At 33.2% G+C, this 17,054-nt stretch overlaps 1 protein-coding gene across 2 annotated transcripts in view; it reads left to right on the forward strand.

Moving 5' to 3' along the window:
• The window catches only part of LOC101899996 (muscle calcium channel subunit alpha-1), a 1,479,766-nt gene that overhangs the window by 190,743 nt on the left and 1,271,969 nt on the right, over window positions 1-17,054 (forward strand). For both annotated transcript variants that reach the window (XM_059124867.1, XM_059124866.1), the window contains exon 4: window positions 4,652-4,791. In XM_059124867.1, the coding sequence (XP_058980850.1) occupies window positions 4,652-4,791 (140 nt within the window). The remainder of the gene's footprint in view (window positions 1-4,651; window positions 4,792-17,054) is intronic.

Raw genomic sequence — 17,054 nt, forward strand, 5'->3', positions numbered from 1 at the left:
GTGAACTTTTTGGTCCCTTGGATGGGAGTGAAATGGCATCTACTAATGTTCAAGCGGAAATAAAAACCCAGTTTGCACGAGAGGGGAAGTAGAAAGGCAAATAAATGAACTACTTTCAGAGGGGCTAATAAGACCCTCTAAAAGTCCATACAATTCACAAATCTGGGTCGTGCCTAAAAAAACAAAACCTAATGGGAAAAAACAATATCGAATGGTAGTGGATTTCAAACGCCTGAATGCTGTTACCATTTCAGATACTTACCCGATTCCAGATATCACATCCACTTTAGCTAGCTTAGGTAAAGCAAAATATTTTACAACAATAGATCTTTCATCAGATACCTATGAGACCAAAAGATATCCCAAAAACTGATTTTTCAACAGCAAATGGAAAATTTGAATACGTTAGATCGCCCTTTGGCTTAAAAAATGCTCCGGCTATATTTCAGAGAATGATAGATGATGTCCTTCGCGAGTACATAGGGAAAATTTGTTTCGTCTATATTGACGACATAATAGTAATTGGTGAAAATATAAAAGATCATTTGAAGAATATAGATACAATTTTTGCGAAGCTTCGCGAATCCAACTTGAAAGTAAATCTTGAAAAAATGCAATTTATGAAAACTGAGGTCGAATTTCTAGGGTATATCGTTGGGTCTGAGGGAATCAAACCCGATCCTTCCAAAGTCAAATCCATTCAAAATCTGGTACCGCCCACTAACTTAAAAGAGCTGAAAAGTTTTTTGGGTATGACTTCCTACTATAGGAGATTCATTCGCGACTATGCGAAGGTAGCAAAACCACTTACGAATCTTACAAGGGGAGAAAATGCCCAAATAAAAGCCAGTCAGTCTAGAATGGTACCAATTAACCTAAATGATAAGTCCTTAAAATCTTTTGAGAAACAAAGTATATGTTAACCACAGCTGAACTTGTGACTTTCCCAGACTTTGACAAACCATTCAATCTGACCACTGATGCCTCTAATACTGCTCTAGGTGCTGTTTTGTCCCAAGGAGATATCGGCAAGGACAAACCCATAGCCTATATTTCTCGTTCGCTCAATAAAACTGAAGAGAATTATGCCACAAACGAGAAAGAGATGGTGGCTATGGTTTGGGCCTTGGATAATCTCAGAAATTACTTGTATGGTGCAAAGAAAATCAAGATCTATACCGACCGTCAGCCTTTGAAGTTTGCATTAGGAAATAGGAATTATAATGCAAAACTAAAAAAATGGAAGGCACGTATAGAGGAATATAACCACGAGTTGATTTATAAACCTGGTAAATCAAACCACGTGGCTGACGCCCTCGCTAGATTAAAAATCATTTCAAATCATGACTTTCATTCTTCTACGGATACAGCAAGTGAAGGAATGTCTTTAGATGGGGATGAAACCCTAACGGCTTCAGAGGGTAAAGAAGACGGTAATCTTTCATCAGCGGCAACAGTTCATAGAGCAGAACAAGATGCTTCCGACTTAATACCCCACGTAGATGTGCCTATAAACGCCTTTAGAAATCAAATTATCCTAGGAATCGGAATGGACATGACGGCAATTGAAGAACCACATCGCGAATATACTAGGCATTTTATTTCTTCAAGAAATTGGTATAAGGAAAAACTTGTAACCTTGTTTAAGGAGAAACTTCGCCCAAATATCCTTAATGGAATAAAAGCACCAGAAGGTCTTCTTGGTGCTATACAAGAAATTTATATTGATCACTTCTCTAGATATAAACTAAGAAATACACAGAAATTAGTTACGGACATTACTTCAAAGGAGCGTCAATCTGAAATAATAGAATAGAAACAAATTCTAGAACAATTTTACTTTCCATGTGAAATTCTTCACATGGACATCATGGAAATCCAAGGTCAAAAGTTCATCACCTGTATTGATAAGTTTACAAAATTTGCAAAATTCTTTAGTATTAAGGATAGATCATTGGTAAATGTGAGGAAAAAATTAATTAAAGTTTTACATTATATTACAGTGCCAAAAATTCTCGTTACTGATAACGAGCGCCATAAGCCCTTTAACAGAAACCTTCATCAAATCATTAGGTATCAAAATATATCTTACGCCAGTACAAAGAAGTGAGGTGAATGGGCAAGTAGAGAGACTACATTCAACAATAATAGAAATCTGTAGATGTTTAAGAGTCGAATACCCGGATCTATCGGTAAAAGAACTAATTGAAATCTGTATCGATAGATATAACAATACCATCCACTCAACAACAAAGAAAAGACCCCGAGACTTATTTTTCAATAGAAATACTGCAACAAACTATGAAAAGCTATTATTAGAACAGAAAAAGGTCAATACAGATCTTAGGCATTTGCTTAAAAGAAGCACGAAAGCTCGAAACGCAAGAATGAACCGAAGGAAACAAAGCCCTAAAAATATAGAAAAGGTGACAGAATTTATGTAGCTATTAAAAATATTCAAGGAAAAAATAAAGCGCTATATAGGAAAGTGATTGTAGAGAAAGATAATAGGGTAACTGTGCTGACAAGGAGCGGAAGAAAGGAAGAAAAAATATTTAAGAAACTACAAATATTCTTGAATGGTACAAAAATTATACCAATAATAACGAAAAATTTAACATAAAACAAATTACTAAAAATCAAGTAAAATTTTCTTTTCTTCATTATCATAAGCATAACCAAAGTAAAACATTTAGCATTTGTTAAGACACCGTCTCATTCTTTATAATATAATTAGTTAAAGTATTTTTCAGAAACCATCTTAAGCTGATTCTCTTCACCACATTTTATCTGATTGCTTTTGGAAGTAGTGTGCAAATCTATGAATACAAAACATCATTTGTGTCAATAAAAATTGGCAGCGGACGGATAGTCGAAGGGAATTTTAAATTAATACACGTCATCAACTTAGAACAGTACACGGAAATGACTGCAAACGTATCATATCTTATTCAAAGGCATATTCCTCTAAGCAAAAACAAGGAGTTCATTTTGCGCCACGTGCTGCAGATGCAGGAACGCCTAAGTGAATTGTCAAATGTAAAAAGAAGAACGCTAAGGTCAATTGATTGGATCGGATCGACCTGGAAGTGGGTAGCTGGAAGCCCTGGTTCAACAGACTGGAATAACATACTGAGAAGTCAAGAAAGTATCATTGTAAATAACAATGAACAGTATAAGATTAACAAAGAAATTCAGCAGAGTGCAAACTGAGTTGTAAAAAAGATCAACGAAGTTATCACCAGAATAAATAACATCACGAGTGGTAAAAACTACACCTAAATGAAACAAATGACCATCAATGAAGTCATTGTTCTAATGGACGAGATAAACGAAATTGTCCGAGCTTGTCAGCTTGCAAAAAATAGAATTGTTAACACAAATCTGCTAAATCAATCGGAGATAAATAGAATAATTGACGAACTCGAAACTTTGCCTTACAGCAATGCTATAGAAGCACGGAACGAATGGTAAAACTGAGTTCTTGAATGGCACCTATCTTTTGCAACTCTTCCATGAGTGAGTAGTTATTAAAAATCACACTTACTCCAGCACTTCAACCACAAATGTTCAAGCCCTTCCACCAGTATTAGCAAATATAGCACATAATGACCTGCTGCTGGATATCAAATACGTCCATGAAGTGAGCCTCAACAACATAAATCGGTTGAACCAATTGGGAACAATATTCAATGGTGCCATTAGCATTAACATCATTATCTTTACCTTCATGATCATATGCATTGGATGGCTTTGGTATAAACCAAATCTACTTAAATCTACCACGAATTCAATTTCGAAACGTAGAATTTTAAATCTGCGGGACGCAGACATTTAAGTAGGGAGGAGCTAACCACGGTGCAGCCTAGCCATTTTTAACAACGGTGCAGCATAGGCATTTTATTCCAACACGCGCTTATTCCAACACGGATTCGTGCTGGATCGATAATTATTAATAAATAAAAAAATACATTAGAAATTGTAATGAGAAATAATCCTTGTAATTGTGTATATTAAATGGCGAAAATTTATAAATAAAAAGAATACATTAGAAATTGTAATAAGAACTAATCCTTGTAATTGTGAATATTAAATGTTGAAAATATAATTATTCTCTTTTATTTTCGGTGCAGTGATTGGAACCTTTAAAAATTATTTTTTTTATTTGGTTAATAGCTTGGCTTAAGGTCATTAAAAAACTATGTTTTTATTTTTGAATTTTTCCTTTTTTATTCATCCAATATTTCGATTTCCTCCGGAAATCATCTTCAGGGATATTCTTAAAGTAAAAAGCTCGTCTATTGAGTTTAAATGTCACTATCAAACTCAATAGACGAGCTTTTTACTTTAAGAATATCCCTGAAGATGATTTCCGGAGGAAATCGAAATATTGGATGAATAAAAAAGGAAAAATTCAAAAATAAAAACATAGTTTTTTAATGACCTTAAGCCAAGCTATTAACCAAATAAGTAAAATAAATATAACAGGTCAACAATATACAACAACAACATTATTTTTTTTAGTGTTCTCAATTGGAGAGCTCTAACTTGGACCTTAATTACAGTGTTTTGCCTTTAATTGTTACAATTATTTATGTAACATTGGCAACTTTGATCGCAATTCTCATGTGTTTTTGCATATTTCTTTCAGGAAAAAATTGAGTACATATTTTTGGTAATATTTACTTCCGAATGTGTTATGAAAATTATTGCGTATGGATTTGTCCTTCACACTGGATCATACTTAAGAAATGGGTGGAACTTTTTAGACTTCTTTATTGTTGTGATTGGGTAGGTATTTTGTTATAGTTTGATTTTCAACAATTACTTTTTTTATGTTTTGGGAGCGATGTATAAACGAGTAATTGAAAGAAAATCTGATTATAGTGATTGAACTAAAAACTTTCATAAAGCAATTTAACTACTGGGAGCGCTGCTGTAAGTGAATATCAGCGTAAAACTATTAACACAAGTAATAGTCGTTAATATTTCTTAATATAAAATCTAAAACAATTCCGGAGAAAAATAAAGCTAAATCATAATTTTCAATGCCAAAAAAAATTTATTCCAAATTTTAAAACACTGAGTCAAATAATGTGGGCTCTATAGTGATATCAACATGGTGAATAAAAAAGGGTGCATAAAAACCGGGAATAAATAGGAGGGGTTCTCCCTACAATTTTCGTAACCTTATAGTAACAAGGAAAAAAACATTAAGTTCGTCCGGGCCAAACTTTTGATACCCTCCACCTTAAGGTAAAGGAAACATTAGAAGAAATGTGGCAAAAACCATTAAAATGCCAAATATCGGGAGGTACCGTTACATGGGCTTATACCAAATCTTGCACCAATTCGCCAAAGCAGCTAGAACCCATTTTGACCCACAAATACCAATTTTCAGACAAATCCGTGAAAAAATGTGGTAAAAATCATCAAATTACCGAATATCGGGAGGTACCGTTATATGGGGCCTATACCAAAACGTGGACCTATAATTACAATGACTCGCCACACGAACTGGACCCATTATGATCTACAACTACAAATTTTCAGAAAAATTCTTGAAAAAATGGCAAAAAATAAAATACCGAATATCGGGAGATACCTTTATATGGGGGCTACACCAAAACGTGGACCTATACATGCAATGTTTTGCCACACGTACAGCCTAAGATAGCCTAAGGAGATGAGGACACCATGGATGATACATTTGGAGCCCAAAGTTTATCTAAATTCGTATTGGTGGAAACTAAAACCCTAGATAACATATAAATGCCACAGCGTACTTGATTTCGGCGTCAGTGATGTCCTCACATGAATTGTCTTCTTCATCGAAATAATTTGGACATTTGTCAAATATGGTTTCCCGTAACGTTCAGCTCCCTATAATTGTAAAAATAGATATTGAGCTCTTCGTCTGTTTGAGAATTGAAGATATTGCTCGGATAAACAAATCAAGAGGTGTGAGTAGCATTTTATCAAATGAACCTAGTTAAAAAAAAATATAATGTTTTCATGTAAAACTGTATTTTGTTTTAGAAACTCAATGGGAAAAGTAGCAATAGCAATAAAAAACCAGATTGAAAACAAGTAAAAACATTAAGTTCGGTCGGGCAGAACCATTGGGTAAAGAAAACATTTTTAAATAAAAGTATCGTTAAACTTTTGAAAAAACGATAATCTGGGTGAGCCCATTGTTTGGGGCCATACCAAAACGAGAACCTCTATAGACAATTTTATACTTCAAGGATTGTCAGCTACCAAATCTTTTTAAATACCAAATTTGGAACAATTTCGTGAGTAAATGTGACTAGGATTATCAAAATACCGAATATGGATGGGTATCGTTATATGTGCGTTATAGAAAAACGTGGACATAAATATTCAAAGTTCTGCCACCGAAGCTACCATTATATGGGGGCTATACAAAAACGAAGAGCTATACCTACAATGTTTCGCCACCGAAGCTAGAACCTATTATGACTTACAAATACCAATTTTTAGACAAATCAGTGAAAAATGTGTCGAAAATCATCAAACTATGTATCTCGTTTTCAGTACCAACCATACTAGATACAGTACACATTGTTCTGCCAAATTTTGAGGTTATACATCAAACCTCTATCGCGATTTCAACAAACAGACACACCGACGGGCATCGTTAAATCGACTTAGAATTTTATTTTGATCATGAATATATACACTTTATGGGGTCTACTACGAATATTTAGGGATGTTATAAACGGAATAAAAAAGATAAAATATACTCCTTTCCAGGTGGAGGGTATAAAAATCAGTCAACGAAAATTTTTTTAAGGTGCACAAAAGTGTTGTAAAAATAAAGAAAAATCAAGAAGGTCTAAATGTTTTATTTTCTAAAAACGGACACGTAATGTCGAATAATTTATTTGAACAATTTGAATAGTTGGAGATTTTTTACAAAAAATTTTAATGAAAAGTATTTCAGAGCACGTGATGTTGAAACAAAATTAATGTTGTTTATTCAACATTATCGTAATAATGTAACGCAGATACGGTAGAAATATAGATAAGTGATTTTTTGTAATAATTAGCAGTACTCTTTATGACCTTCAAATATGAAATTTAAAACAATTCCGTTGAATAATGTCGCTAATATCAACAAATTACAGAAAAAGGGAGGTCCCGTTTTATGTGCATCATACGAAGACGTAAACTTGAAAAAAAAAAATCTGACATAGGTTGTAATATAAAAATTATTCAATTTGAAATTCAAAACAATTGCGGTCTATAATGTCACGAACTTAACCTGACTACTGGCAAAATGCAGATGTTGCAAAATTTTAGCCTTCTATATAAACTTTGATTTTTAATAGAATAATTACAGCAGACAGACCGACAGACATACAAATTTACACCGTTAAATCAACTTTCAATTTTACACTGATCAAAATTTTTAAAACTATCCGCATTTTTTTCCCTTTCCCTTTTTTTATATGTAGATTTTCTGCTCCTCTACTGTTAATGCATAGTGTATTGTATGGACAAAACTTGTTCATGTGTCCTACTATAACATAATATCCACTTTTGTAAATATATTTCAAATATAATTGTCGTAAAACTAATATCTAATTATAATAGTTTTAAACAAATTACTTTCGAAATGTATGTATTCTGTTTATGCTCATATATATGGTGAAACCTGGTATATAATATATCTTCTGCACAAAACAATATTTTACGTTACTATTAGGCGTCAACACGGAAAAAGGAACATGGAAGGTATATTTACTTTGTCATTCCGTTTGTAACTCCTCGAAATAACAAAGTATATATATATATATGTATATATATATATATATATATATATATATATATATATATATATATATATATATATATATATATATATATATATATATATATATATATATATATATATATATATATATATATATATATGGAAAGGAGGATATATTAAATATGTCATTCGGTTTGTAACACCTCTAAATGTTCGTCGTAGACCCCATAAAGTATAAACAATCATGATCATAGTTGATTTAATGATTTTCACTTATCTGTCCACGACTGCTCTATGTCCATAATCAATAAAGCTGAGAAGCGGGAATCCTTTATTAGGTAAGATTAATAGTATACTATAACTATAAAAAATTGTGGTAAAGCTTTATTTCACATTTCAGTCCTGGCCATACCTATAAAGGCCAACATTTGTTTAAATTTCTCTTTTTAGCGTTAAGCATTTGGAATTTAATAATATGGAAGCATTTTATATCAAATCAATAAAGAACCATTTGTTATTACAATAATTGAAAATTTAAGAAATAATATAAATAAATGTAGATATTTATAATCAATAAAAAATCCTCTTTGTCAATATATTAGTTATAATTAATTGATTTAATTTAAAATAATAATATTTATATATATATATATATATATATATATATATATATATAGATATATATATTTATAAAAACAACAATAATGGGATAAAGCCTGAGCATTTTGCAACAACAAAATACTACGGTATCCCAAACAAACAAGCCAACACTGTTCTATTAATAGACAAGGCACGGTCGACGAAAGGGTTTTGTTGTAGCTGACAAAACCAACTTACATGGTTATGCTACTTCGTTCAGGTTGAACGAAAGGATAACAAGTGGAGAAAGATGGATTGGTGGCTCTTTCCGAAGACAGGGAATAGTCTTACCCCCTGGTAAATATTACCGTCGTTCACCACTAATAAACAAACGTTGTTTTTATAAAAGCAACAATAAAGGGATAAAGCCTGACCATTTTGCAATAACAAAATATTATTCATCAGCGTAAAATTCGATTTACTAATTTCCGTCTGTCCGTCTGTTGTAATCACGCTATTTATCGAACGATTTGAGCTAAAGTTTTACAGACACGTGTAAAGTTCTTAATGAATGCTACAACCTATGACAAAAAATTGTTTATGCATGTCCACGTCTTCGCATAGCCCCCATATAACGGTATCTCCCGATATTCGGTATTTTGAAGATTTTAGCTACACTTTTTTATCGGAATTGTTTCGAATTTAATTTCTGAAGTTCGTAATTAATTTTACAGCCTGTGACAGAAATGGCATATGCAGGTCCACAATAAAAGTAGAATTGTATGACATGAAGACTTTAATCAACCGCTTTGCGCAAACTGTATTTTTATCTAGGCTGCACCCAAATACTTCAACTGATGATATTCTAACTAACTACATAAAATCTAAAATAACCGATCTGTCAGAAAACGATATAAATGTATTCAAATTTAGATCTTCTCAGCGACGTGAAATTTGCTCTCTTAAAATAAATGTGCCTCGCAAAATATTAAGTACTACTGGTTGTAACTCGCTTTGGCCCAATGGTGCCTTAGTGAAGGAATTATTTTCAGAGAACGTACAAAACCCCTTGATCTGTGAATATACCAACAGTATCAAAAAACTAAATGACGTCATATCCATAATGTTTTTCTTAAAAGTTCATAGTGAGAACATAAAATAATTCTTTTTACTGAAACTTGGATCAAACCTGATATTCTTAATACAGAAATATTTCCCGATAATTATCTAATTTTCAGAAAGGATAGATTGAATAAAAATGGTGGTGGGGTTCTAATTGCAGTCCACCGCTCGATTCCTTCGGAAGCTTTCGATATTTTTGTCGACCCAAATAATGTATTTGTTTGTGGAAAGCTAATATTCTTTGGTAATACGATATATATAACCTGTTCTATATTGCACCCAATTCAGGGGTTAAAACTTACTTAAATCACGCCGATCTTATTGAAAAGGTTTCCTCTTTGCGTACAGATAATTTTACTTTGATTTGCATGAGTGATTTTAATCTTCCTAATGATAAGGAACGGCTAGTAGATTTAATTTTCTCATCTTCCCTAAATATTTCGCTTTGTAGAGGTCCTCCATTTGTAATTCCTGAGGATACATATCATCCAACGCTACTTTTAAAACTTGAATTCAAACCTCTGTTCGATATTACCGTTATTAATACTTTATAATTTTGCGAAGGCCAGTATACCCCTACTGCGCTCTCTCTTATCAGGTTCTATGTGGTGCATCAATGGCGACATTGATTCATGTGTTTCTAAATTTTATGAACAGTTCAATTCCGCTCTAACTAACTCCATACCAATGGCAAAACGATTAGTTGACCAAGGCCCTGCTTGGTTTACACCTACACTAAGACGGCTACTCAATATTAAAAATAGACTTTTTACAATTTCAAAAAATCAAACACTGCCGTAAATTATTCAAAATGTTCCATGGCAAGAAATAGATATTATTCGAAAAACAATCCTAAGAAGTTCTTTAAATTTGTAAACTCCAAAAGTAGAGCTCAGAAATTTCCTTCCAGAATTAAACTTGTAGTAAAGAGTCTTCAGACAATCTTGAAATTGAATCAATTTCCCTGCATTATCTTTACCGAAGACGAAGTCTTAAAGGGTTTAAAGACTTAACGCTCCTCATTTTCCCCTGTTCTGACGGTGTTCCAACCTATATTTTAAAATCTTGTGCTAGAGAATTATACTTACCTTTGACTAAAATATAATTCAAGTTTGTTTTTTTAATCGACCTTTTCCAATGTAATTTCAATAAATAAATATTTCTTTGAGCTTTAGGTCTGGGTTTTTTTCTTTATTAAAATCCGATATTTCGCAATGGGTTATATTGCATCTTCAGGGAGATATGTAAAACATCTATAAAAGTGTCAAGTTTTACTTAAACCTACGATAGAATTTCACTATCATCGTCTGTGGTAAATATTGCACTGATTACAATTCGGCGTAAGCGTATCATTCTCTGTACATTGAATAGAGAATTCGCCGATTGAAATCAATTTCGAGTCTGTTTTGTATTTCATACAACTGGTCTACAACGACATTTGAAGAAGAAATATCAAACATATACTGAAACAAATCTTAAATTTTGTTTCTTTGGAATTTTGTTGTTACAAAAAGTTAGGCTGTTTTTGGCCCTTTTTGTAAAACTGCCTTAAAAAAAGATCGTGTCAAAATTCTTCAAAATTATTTGTCATAAAAATATACTATAGGATTCAGGAGACATCAAATTTATTACTAATAAATTTATATTACTACATAAATAATTATGTAAAAATCAAAATCCTTCCTAAGCGCTATTAATTCAAACACACTTAAAGCATATTTTAGGGGTAAAACTGTTTTTTGTGTAAGTTTGTAAAAAATCTCCTACAATGTTCTTCAAAAAACAAGAAAATATGTCTTCTTAATATTTTTATAAAAGTTTCTTCGTCCTTTTTCGAGTTGACGCACGACAGTAACGTTTTGTTCAGAGGAAATATTCTACATCCGTGTTTACTATATATCTCAGAATAAACCGAATACCAAGGTATAATATTTTTAAGAAAAGTACATACGAAATGTATTTACAAAAGCGGAAATTATGTTATGATAGGGTCACATTAACATGTTACGTATAAACAAGTAAAAAACCTTAAGTTCGGCCGGGCCAAACTTTTAATACCCTCCAACTTAGGATAAAGGAAACATTATAAGAAATGTGGCAAAAACCATTAAAATGTCGAATATCGGGAGGTACCGTTATATGGGGGTTATACCAAATCGTGGACCTACACATGCAATGTTTCGCCAAAAGAACTAGAACCCATTATGACAAGAGCTAGAACCCAATCAGACAAATCCGTGAAAAAAAGTGGCAAAAATTATCAAATTATCGAATATCGGGAGGTATCGTTATATGGGGCCTATACCAAAATGTGGACCTATAATTACAATGACTCGCCACACGAACTGGGATCCATTATGATCTACAACTACCAATATTCAGAGAAATTCTTGAAAAAATGTGTCAAAAATCTTCAACATACCGAATATTGTGAGGTAACGTTATATGGGGACTATATCAAGACGTGGACCTATACATACGGTGTTTCGCCACACGAACTAGGACCCATTATGACCCACAAATACCAATTTTTAGACAAATCGGTGAAAAAATGTGGCAAAACCATCAAAGTACCGAATATCGGGAGGTACCGTTATATGGGGGCTATACCAAATCATGAACCCATACATGCAATGTTTCGCCACCGGAGCTGGAACCCATTATGACCAACAAATACTAATTTTTAGACAAATCTGAGCAAAAATGTGGCATAAAAAATTAAAATACCGAATATCGGTAGATACCTTTATATGGGAGCTATACCAAAACGTGTACCTATACATGTAAAGTTTTGCCACACGCACAGGGACTCGTTATGACCTACAAATACCAATTTTCAGAGAAATCCGTGAAAAAATGTGGCATATATCATCAAAATACCGAATATCGGGAGGTACCGTTATATGGGGACTATACCAGAACGTGGACCGATATATCTCATTTTCAAAACCGACCATCCTAGACACAATACAAATGGCGCTCTACGTCAAATAATATGGGCTGTATCGTGATTTCAACAGACAGACGGACATCGTTAAATCGACTTAGAATTGTATGCTGATTATGAATATATATACTCTATGGGGTCTACGACAAATATTTAAGGATGTTACAAACGGAATGACAAAGTTAATATACCCTCTGTAATGAACTTGATTTATTGATAGCAGTGTTTCGGTAAAAACAGCTGTGGTGTTGCTCAAAAAAAAAATATGAAATCGATTTTTAATAGATCGGAGAAGGACAATGGGAGTTTTTAATAGCTGGGTGGGTTCGGTCCTTGCCTATCTAAAGCCAGTTCATCATTACAGTAATAAAAAAATCCCTTTTATTTTTATGAAAAAATACTAAACAACTGAAACTAAATAAAAAGAAAGCACGTCGTTAACAGAAAAGAAACACAGCCTTGAAAGAAACAAATATAGAACGACTTAGGAATACCTTAATATTCTTAATGGTTATTGTAACATGGCCTAATAATACTTTGGCACATCCACGATGTTGTTTGGAGAGCCTCGCCTCATAACCCATCCCATTCCAATGTCCCTTTGGCGATCAGAATAATAAAGGACCTCAAAACGTAAGTTGAATTAAGTTATCATTCCATTGCTATTGTCATCTTAGAGAAACTCCCTCAAAATTAGCTTAGTGGACCATATTCATTTCAATGTATTCCATTTATTTCACAAATTCTTGTTTAAATGCTATAAATTCTAGAAGCATTCGTATTAATTAACTTTTACATTTAAATCAATTCAATTCATTATTTTCTTAATTCTGCTTTTCACAAAACAATTAATTTTGTCATAAAAATGTCCAATCGGATAATCCTGTGACAGAGTACTGCATGTAGGGTAATAAAAAAAACTACGTCAATAGAGACAATACTAATAATGATCTAGAAATACAAAATGAGAAAAAAATAATGCACATTGGAAGTAGAGAACATATAAAAAAAAATAAGCAAAAGGAAGGCAAAATTGATCTACATATCAGGAGAAGCAAAACAAAAATTCATTTTTGAGTGATTATTATTATCTCATTTGCAGGCGAGTGACATAGCTATAATATCAAAATCAAGTAAACAGAATTCCACTCATAAATAGGAGGAGAAAAAAACATAAGTGTGGGGTAACGTTACAGCCTTGTAAAAGCTTACAGGGGCGTATCGTTTCTCTCTTTTTTTTTCTTTTTATTTAGGGGACATATTTATGGGGTTTACATTGAAGACTTACCAAATAAGATGATGATTAAAAAGGCCTTTTTAGTCTCAGCTGTATTGGTGTTTCTTGGAAGCTTAAAAAATTATTACCAAACTTGGTGCACTTTCACTTTGGAATATGTTGGTTTTGTTTTTAGCTTTGTCATTACTTGCCTTATTTGTACTAGTTGCTGTCGTTATACACTTAAATAAATGGATAGTTAATTTATATAAAGTAACACGAATGGGATCGAAATAAGTGAACAACTATATGGATTATAAATTATAAATTACACTCTTCCATCCCGACTTTTATGTAATTAATAAAAAAAAAAAAATGTTTCACTTCGTTCTAAATACAATTCAAAAATTTTGAATCGGTTTTAAAGAATATTTTTATCGGAATATTACCAATCGACTTAAGGCTTTTCTTGCAGCTTTTTGGGTTTTTTTTTATCACATATTGTTAGTCACTTATTTTAATCACATTCATATTTACTGAAAAAACTTTTACTAACTATGACAACTTGTTGTGCTTTTGTTTAAGAGTGATTGAAGTCGTAATTTAAAATGATCTTGTGCTTTACTTCGCGTAATTGATGATCTCGTTAGTCCACGTGGTGGAAGCTGATTAGAAGTACCGTATGGTGCTGAGTTCAAATCTCTATAGTAAATTTAAAATGGTGATATGTAGATATTGTCGTATCGAAGAGGGGGGGGGGGGGGGGGGGGGTGTTGATTTTTGTTTCTCCGTTTTGTCGATGAAATAATAGGCAGAGTCGTCGGTTAAAGAATTCACTGCCAAATCAGTATATTTATTATTACGATCCCATCTAATAATTATCTTTGTAGAATAATTTGACCGTCATCAACCTCTCTCTTGGCTGGCTTATCAGAAAGACCGTATGGGACTTCCATTAAGACTTTACGCTGATTGAAAAGTGGGGGATCTTGTGGTGACGAAACTTCTGGTGGAGGTGTTGCTTGGAAACAACATTCCGGGTAAACCTGGAATCCTCAAATGTTGGAGAAGTTTACGGTACTTGAGCGATAAGAAAATCGATGGATGTCTGCAAAGAACAGACGTATGGACAGTAAATGAAATTGTCATAGGATGTAAATCACAAATGATTTCTTTACCTTGATTTCTCGTTCGATAAGAGTTAATTTATTAACAATTATCTCTAAGGATGGGTGAATATTTAATACAAATTATTATATTAAATTGATACTAGGAACAATTACACTGTTAAAATTTAATAATGCTTCCCTGATTACTTGGATTTTACCCAATTTAATTTCGAAATTTTCGTCTTTGCTCCTTGACTGGTAGAAAAGAAAGAGGAAGTTTTCTGGTTTATCGCTTAAAGGAAGTCTCTGCTTCTTTGGTGAATACGACAGTTGAACAAAACAGATGTTGTATTCACTAACTAGCAGTCTGACTTAGGCTTACCACGCGGCTTAGCCAAAATTGATACGACACCAATAATACGATATCTCATGCGACAAAAAAAAAGAAAAAAAACTTTGAAGTGTCTGGGAACATTTGTATTTGAAATATGGTATGCGTTTGTTAAAAAAAGTCCATTACACCTACTTTCCAAGGTGGAGGGTATAAAAACTAGATATGGATCAACTGTGGAGAAGCAGGAAATCTAAATGGTAATGAGCTTTGTCAAAAATTGACTGTGAAGAAGAGACACAGAGTAATAACAACCACTAATAACAACCAAACTTTTTATACCCTCCACCATCCGGAAGGAACTTGAAAAATTTAAAACAAAAAATCCGTTGAAGAATACCGGTCAAGGGAAACCTTTATATGGGGGCTACACGAAGACGTGTTGATGGATAAGTAACGATTCCGAACTTCAAATACGACATTTGACGCAATTCCGGTAAATGAAGGTGGTACAGTTTTACGGGGGATATACTAAGACGTGGACATGCATAGACAATTTTTTCGTCATAGTTTGACGAAATTTGACGCAATTCCAGTGAATAATGTCTCGAATATCCTAGAAATACGTAGCGTTATATGGGTTCTATACTAAAACGTAGCTCTATATAAATAATTCTCTTCCAGAGGGTTAGGTACTCAGAGGGAACGCCTTGTGTGGATTTTCAGACTATTCTATTGAAAAATGTGGCTTAAATCATCAAAATGCCGAATGTCGGTGGGCAGCATTGCATGGGGGCTATACGATATCGTCGACCTGGGTGTTAAGTACTCCTTGTGTAGAATTTCAGACAATGGCATTGAAAAATGTGTCAAAATATCCAATATCGGGGGTAAAATTATATGAGGGCTATACGATATCACGGACCGATATAGTCCATATTCGAATCGCTGCCAAATTTAACCTTCCTCTCTTTATTCGTTTCGCCTCTAGCGTTATTACAATTGTCTTAGAATTTTACGCTTTAAATTTGCTTTAAATTATTATTTCGATGAATTACAAACGGAATGACGAACTTAATATACCCTCAACACTATGAATGGTGGAGGATATACAAAATAAAATACAACAGTATGGTAAGTATTTTGATGCCCCCCCCCCCCCACCTTGAAAAGGAGGGAATAATAACTTTGTCATTCCGTTTGTAACATCCCTAAATATTGTTCATAGATCCCATAAAGTATATATATATTCATAATCAGTATAAAATTCTGAGTCGATTTAACGATGTCCGTCTGTCTCTTGAAATTACTAGCTTCAAAAATTGGCACAACAATTTGGATTTGGTTCTAGGATGGTTGGTATTGAAAATGGGATATATCGGTCCACGTCTTTATATACCCGCTATATAATAGTACCTCCCGATATTCGGTTTTTCGATGATTTTCTCCACATTTTCCACGGATTTGTCTAAAAATTGATATTTGTGGGTCATAATGGGTCCTAGCTCGTGTGGCGAAATATTGTAAAATTAGGTCCACGTTTTGGTATAGCCCCTATATAACGGCACCTCCCGATATTCGGTATTTTGGTGATTTTTGTAAATTTTTCCACGGATTTGTCTAGATATGGGTGTTTGTGGTTCGTAATATGTTCTAGCTCATGTGGCGGAACAAAGTATGTGTTTGTTCACGTTTGCGTATAGTCCCCTTATAATTGTACGACAGCATATTCAGTATTTTTATGATTTTTCGCCTCATTTTTCCACGGATTTGTCTAAAAATTGATAATGGTAGTTCGTAATGGGTTCTAGCTTCGGTGGAAAAATATTAAATATTTAGGTCCACGTTTTCCTACAGCGCACATATAACGATACCCACCGATATTTGGTATATTGATAATGCAATTCACATTTACCCACGAAATTGTTTCCAATTTGGTACTTAAGAGGATTTGGTAGGTGACAATTCTC

Source organism: Musca domestica, unplaced genomic scaffold (genome assembly GCF_030504385.1).
Source record: "Musca domestica strain aabys unplaced genomic scaffold, Musca_domestica.polishedcontigs.V.1.1 30, whole genome shotgun sequence".
In the NCBI taxonomy this organism is placed as follows: Eukaryota; Metazoa; Arthropoda; class Insecta; order Diptera; family Muscidae; genus Musca; species Musca domestica.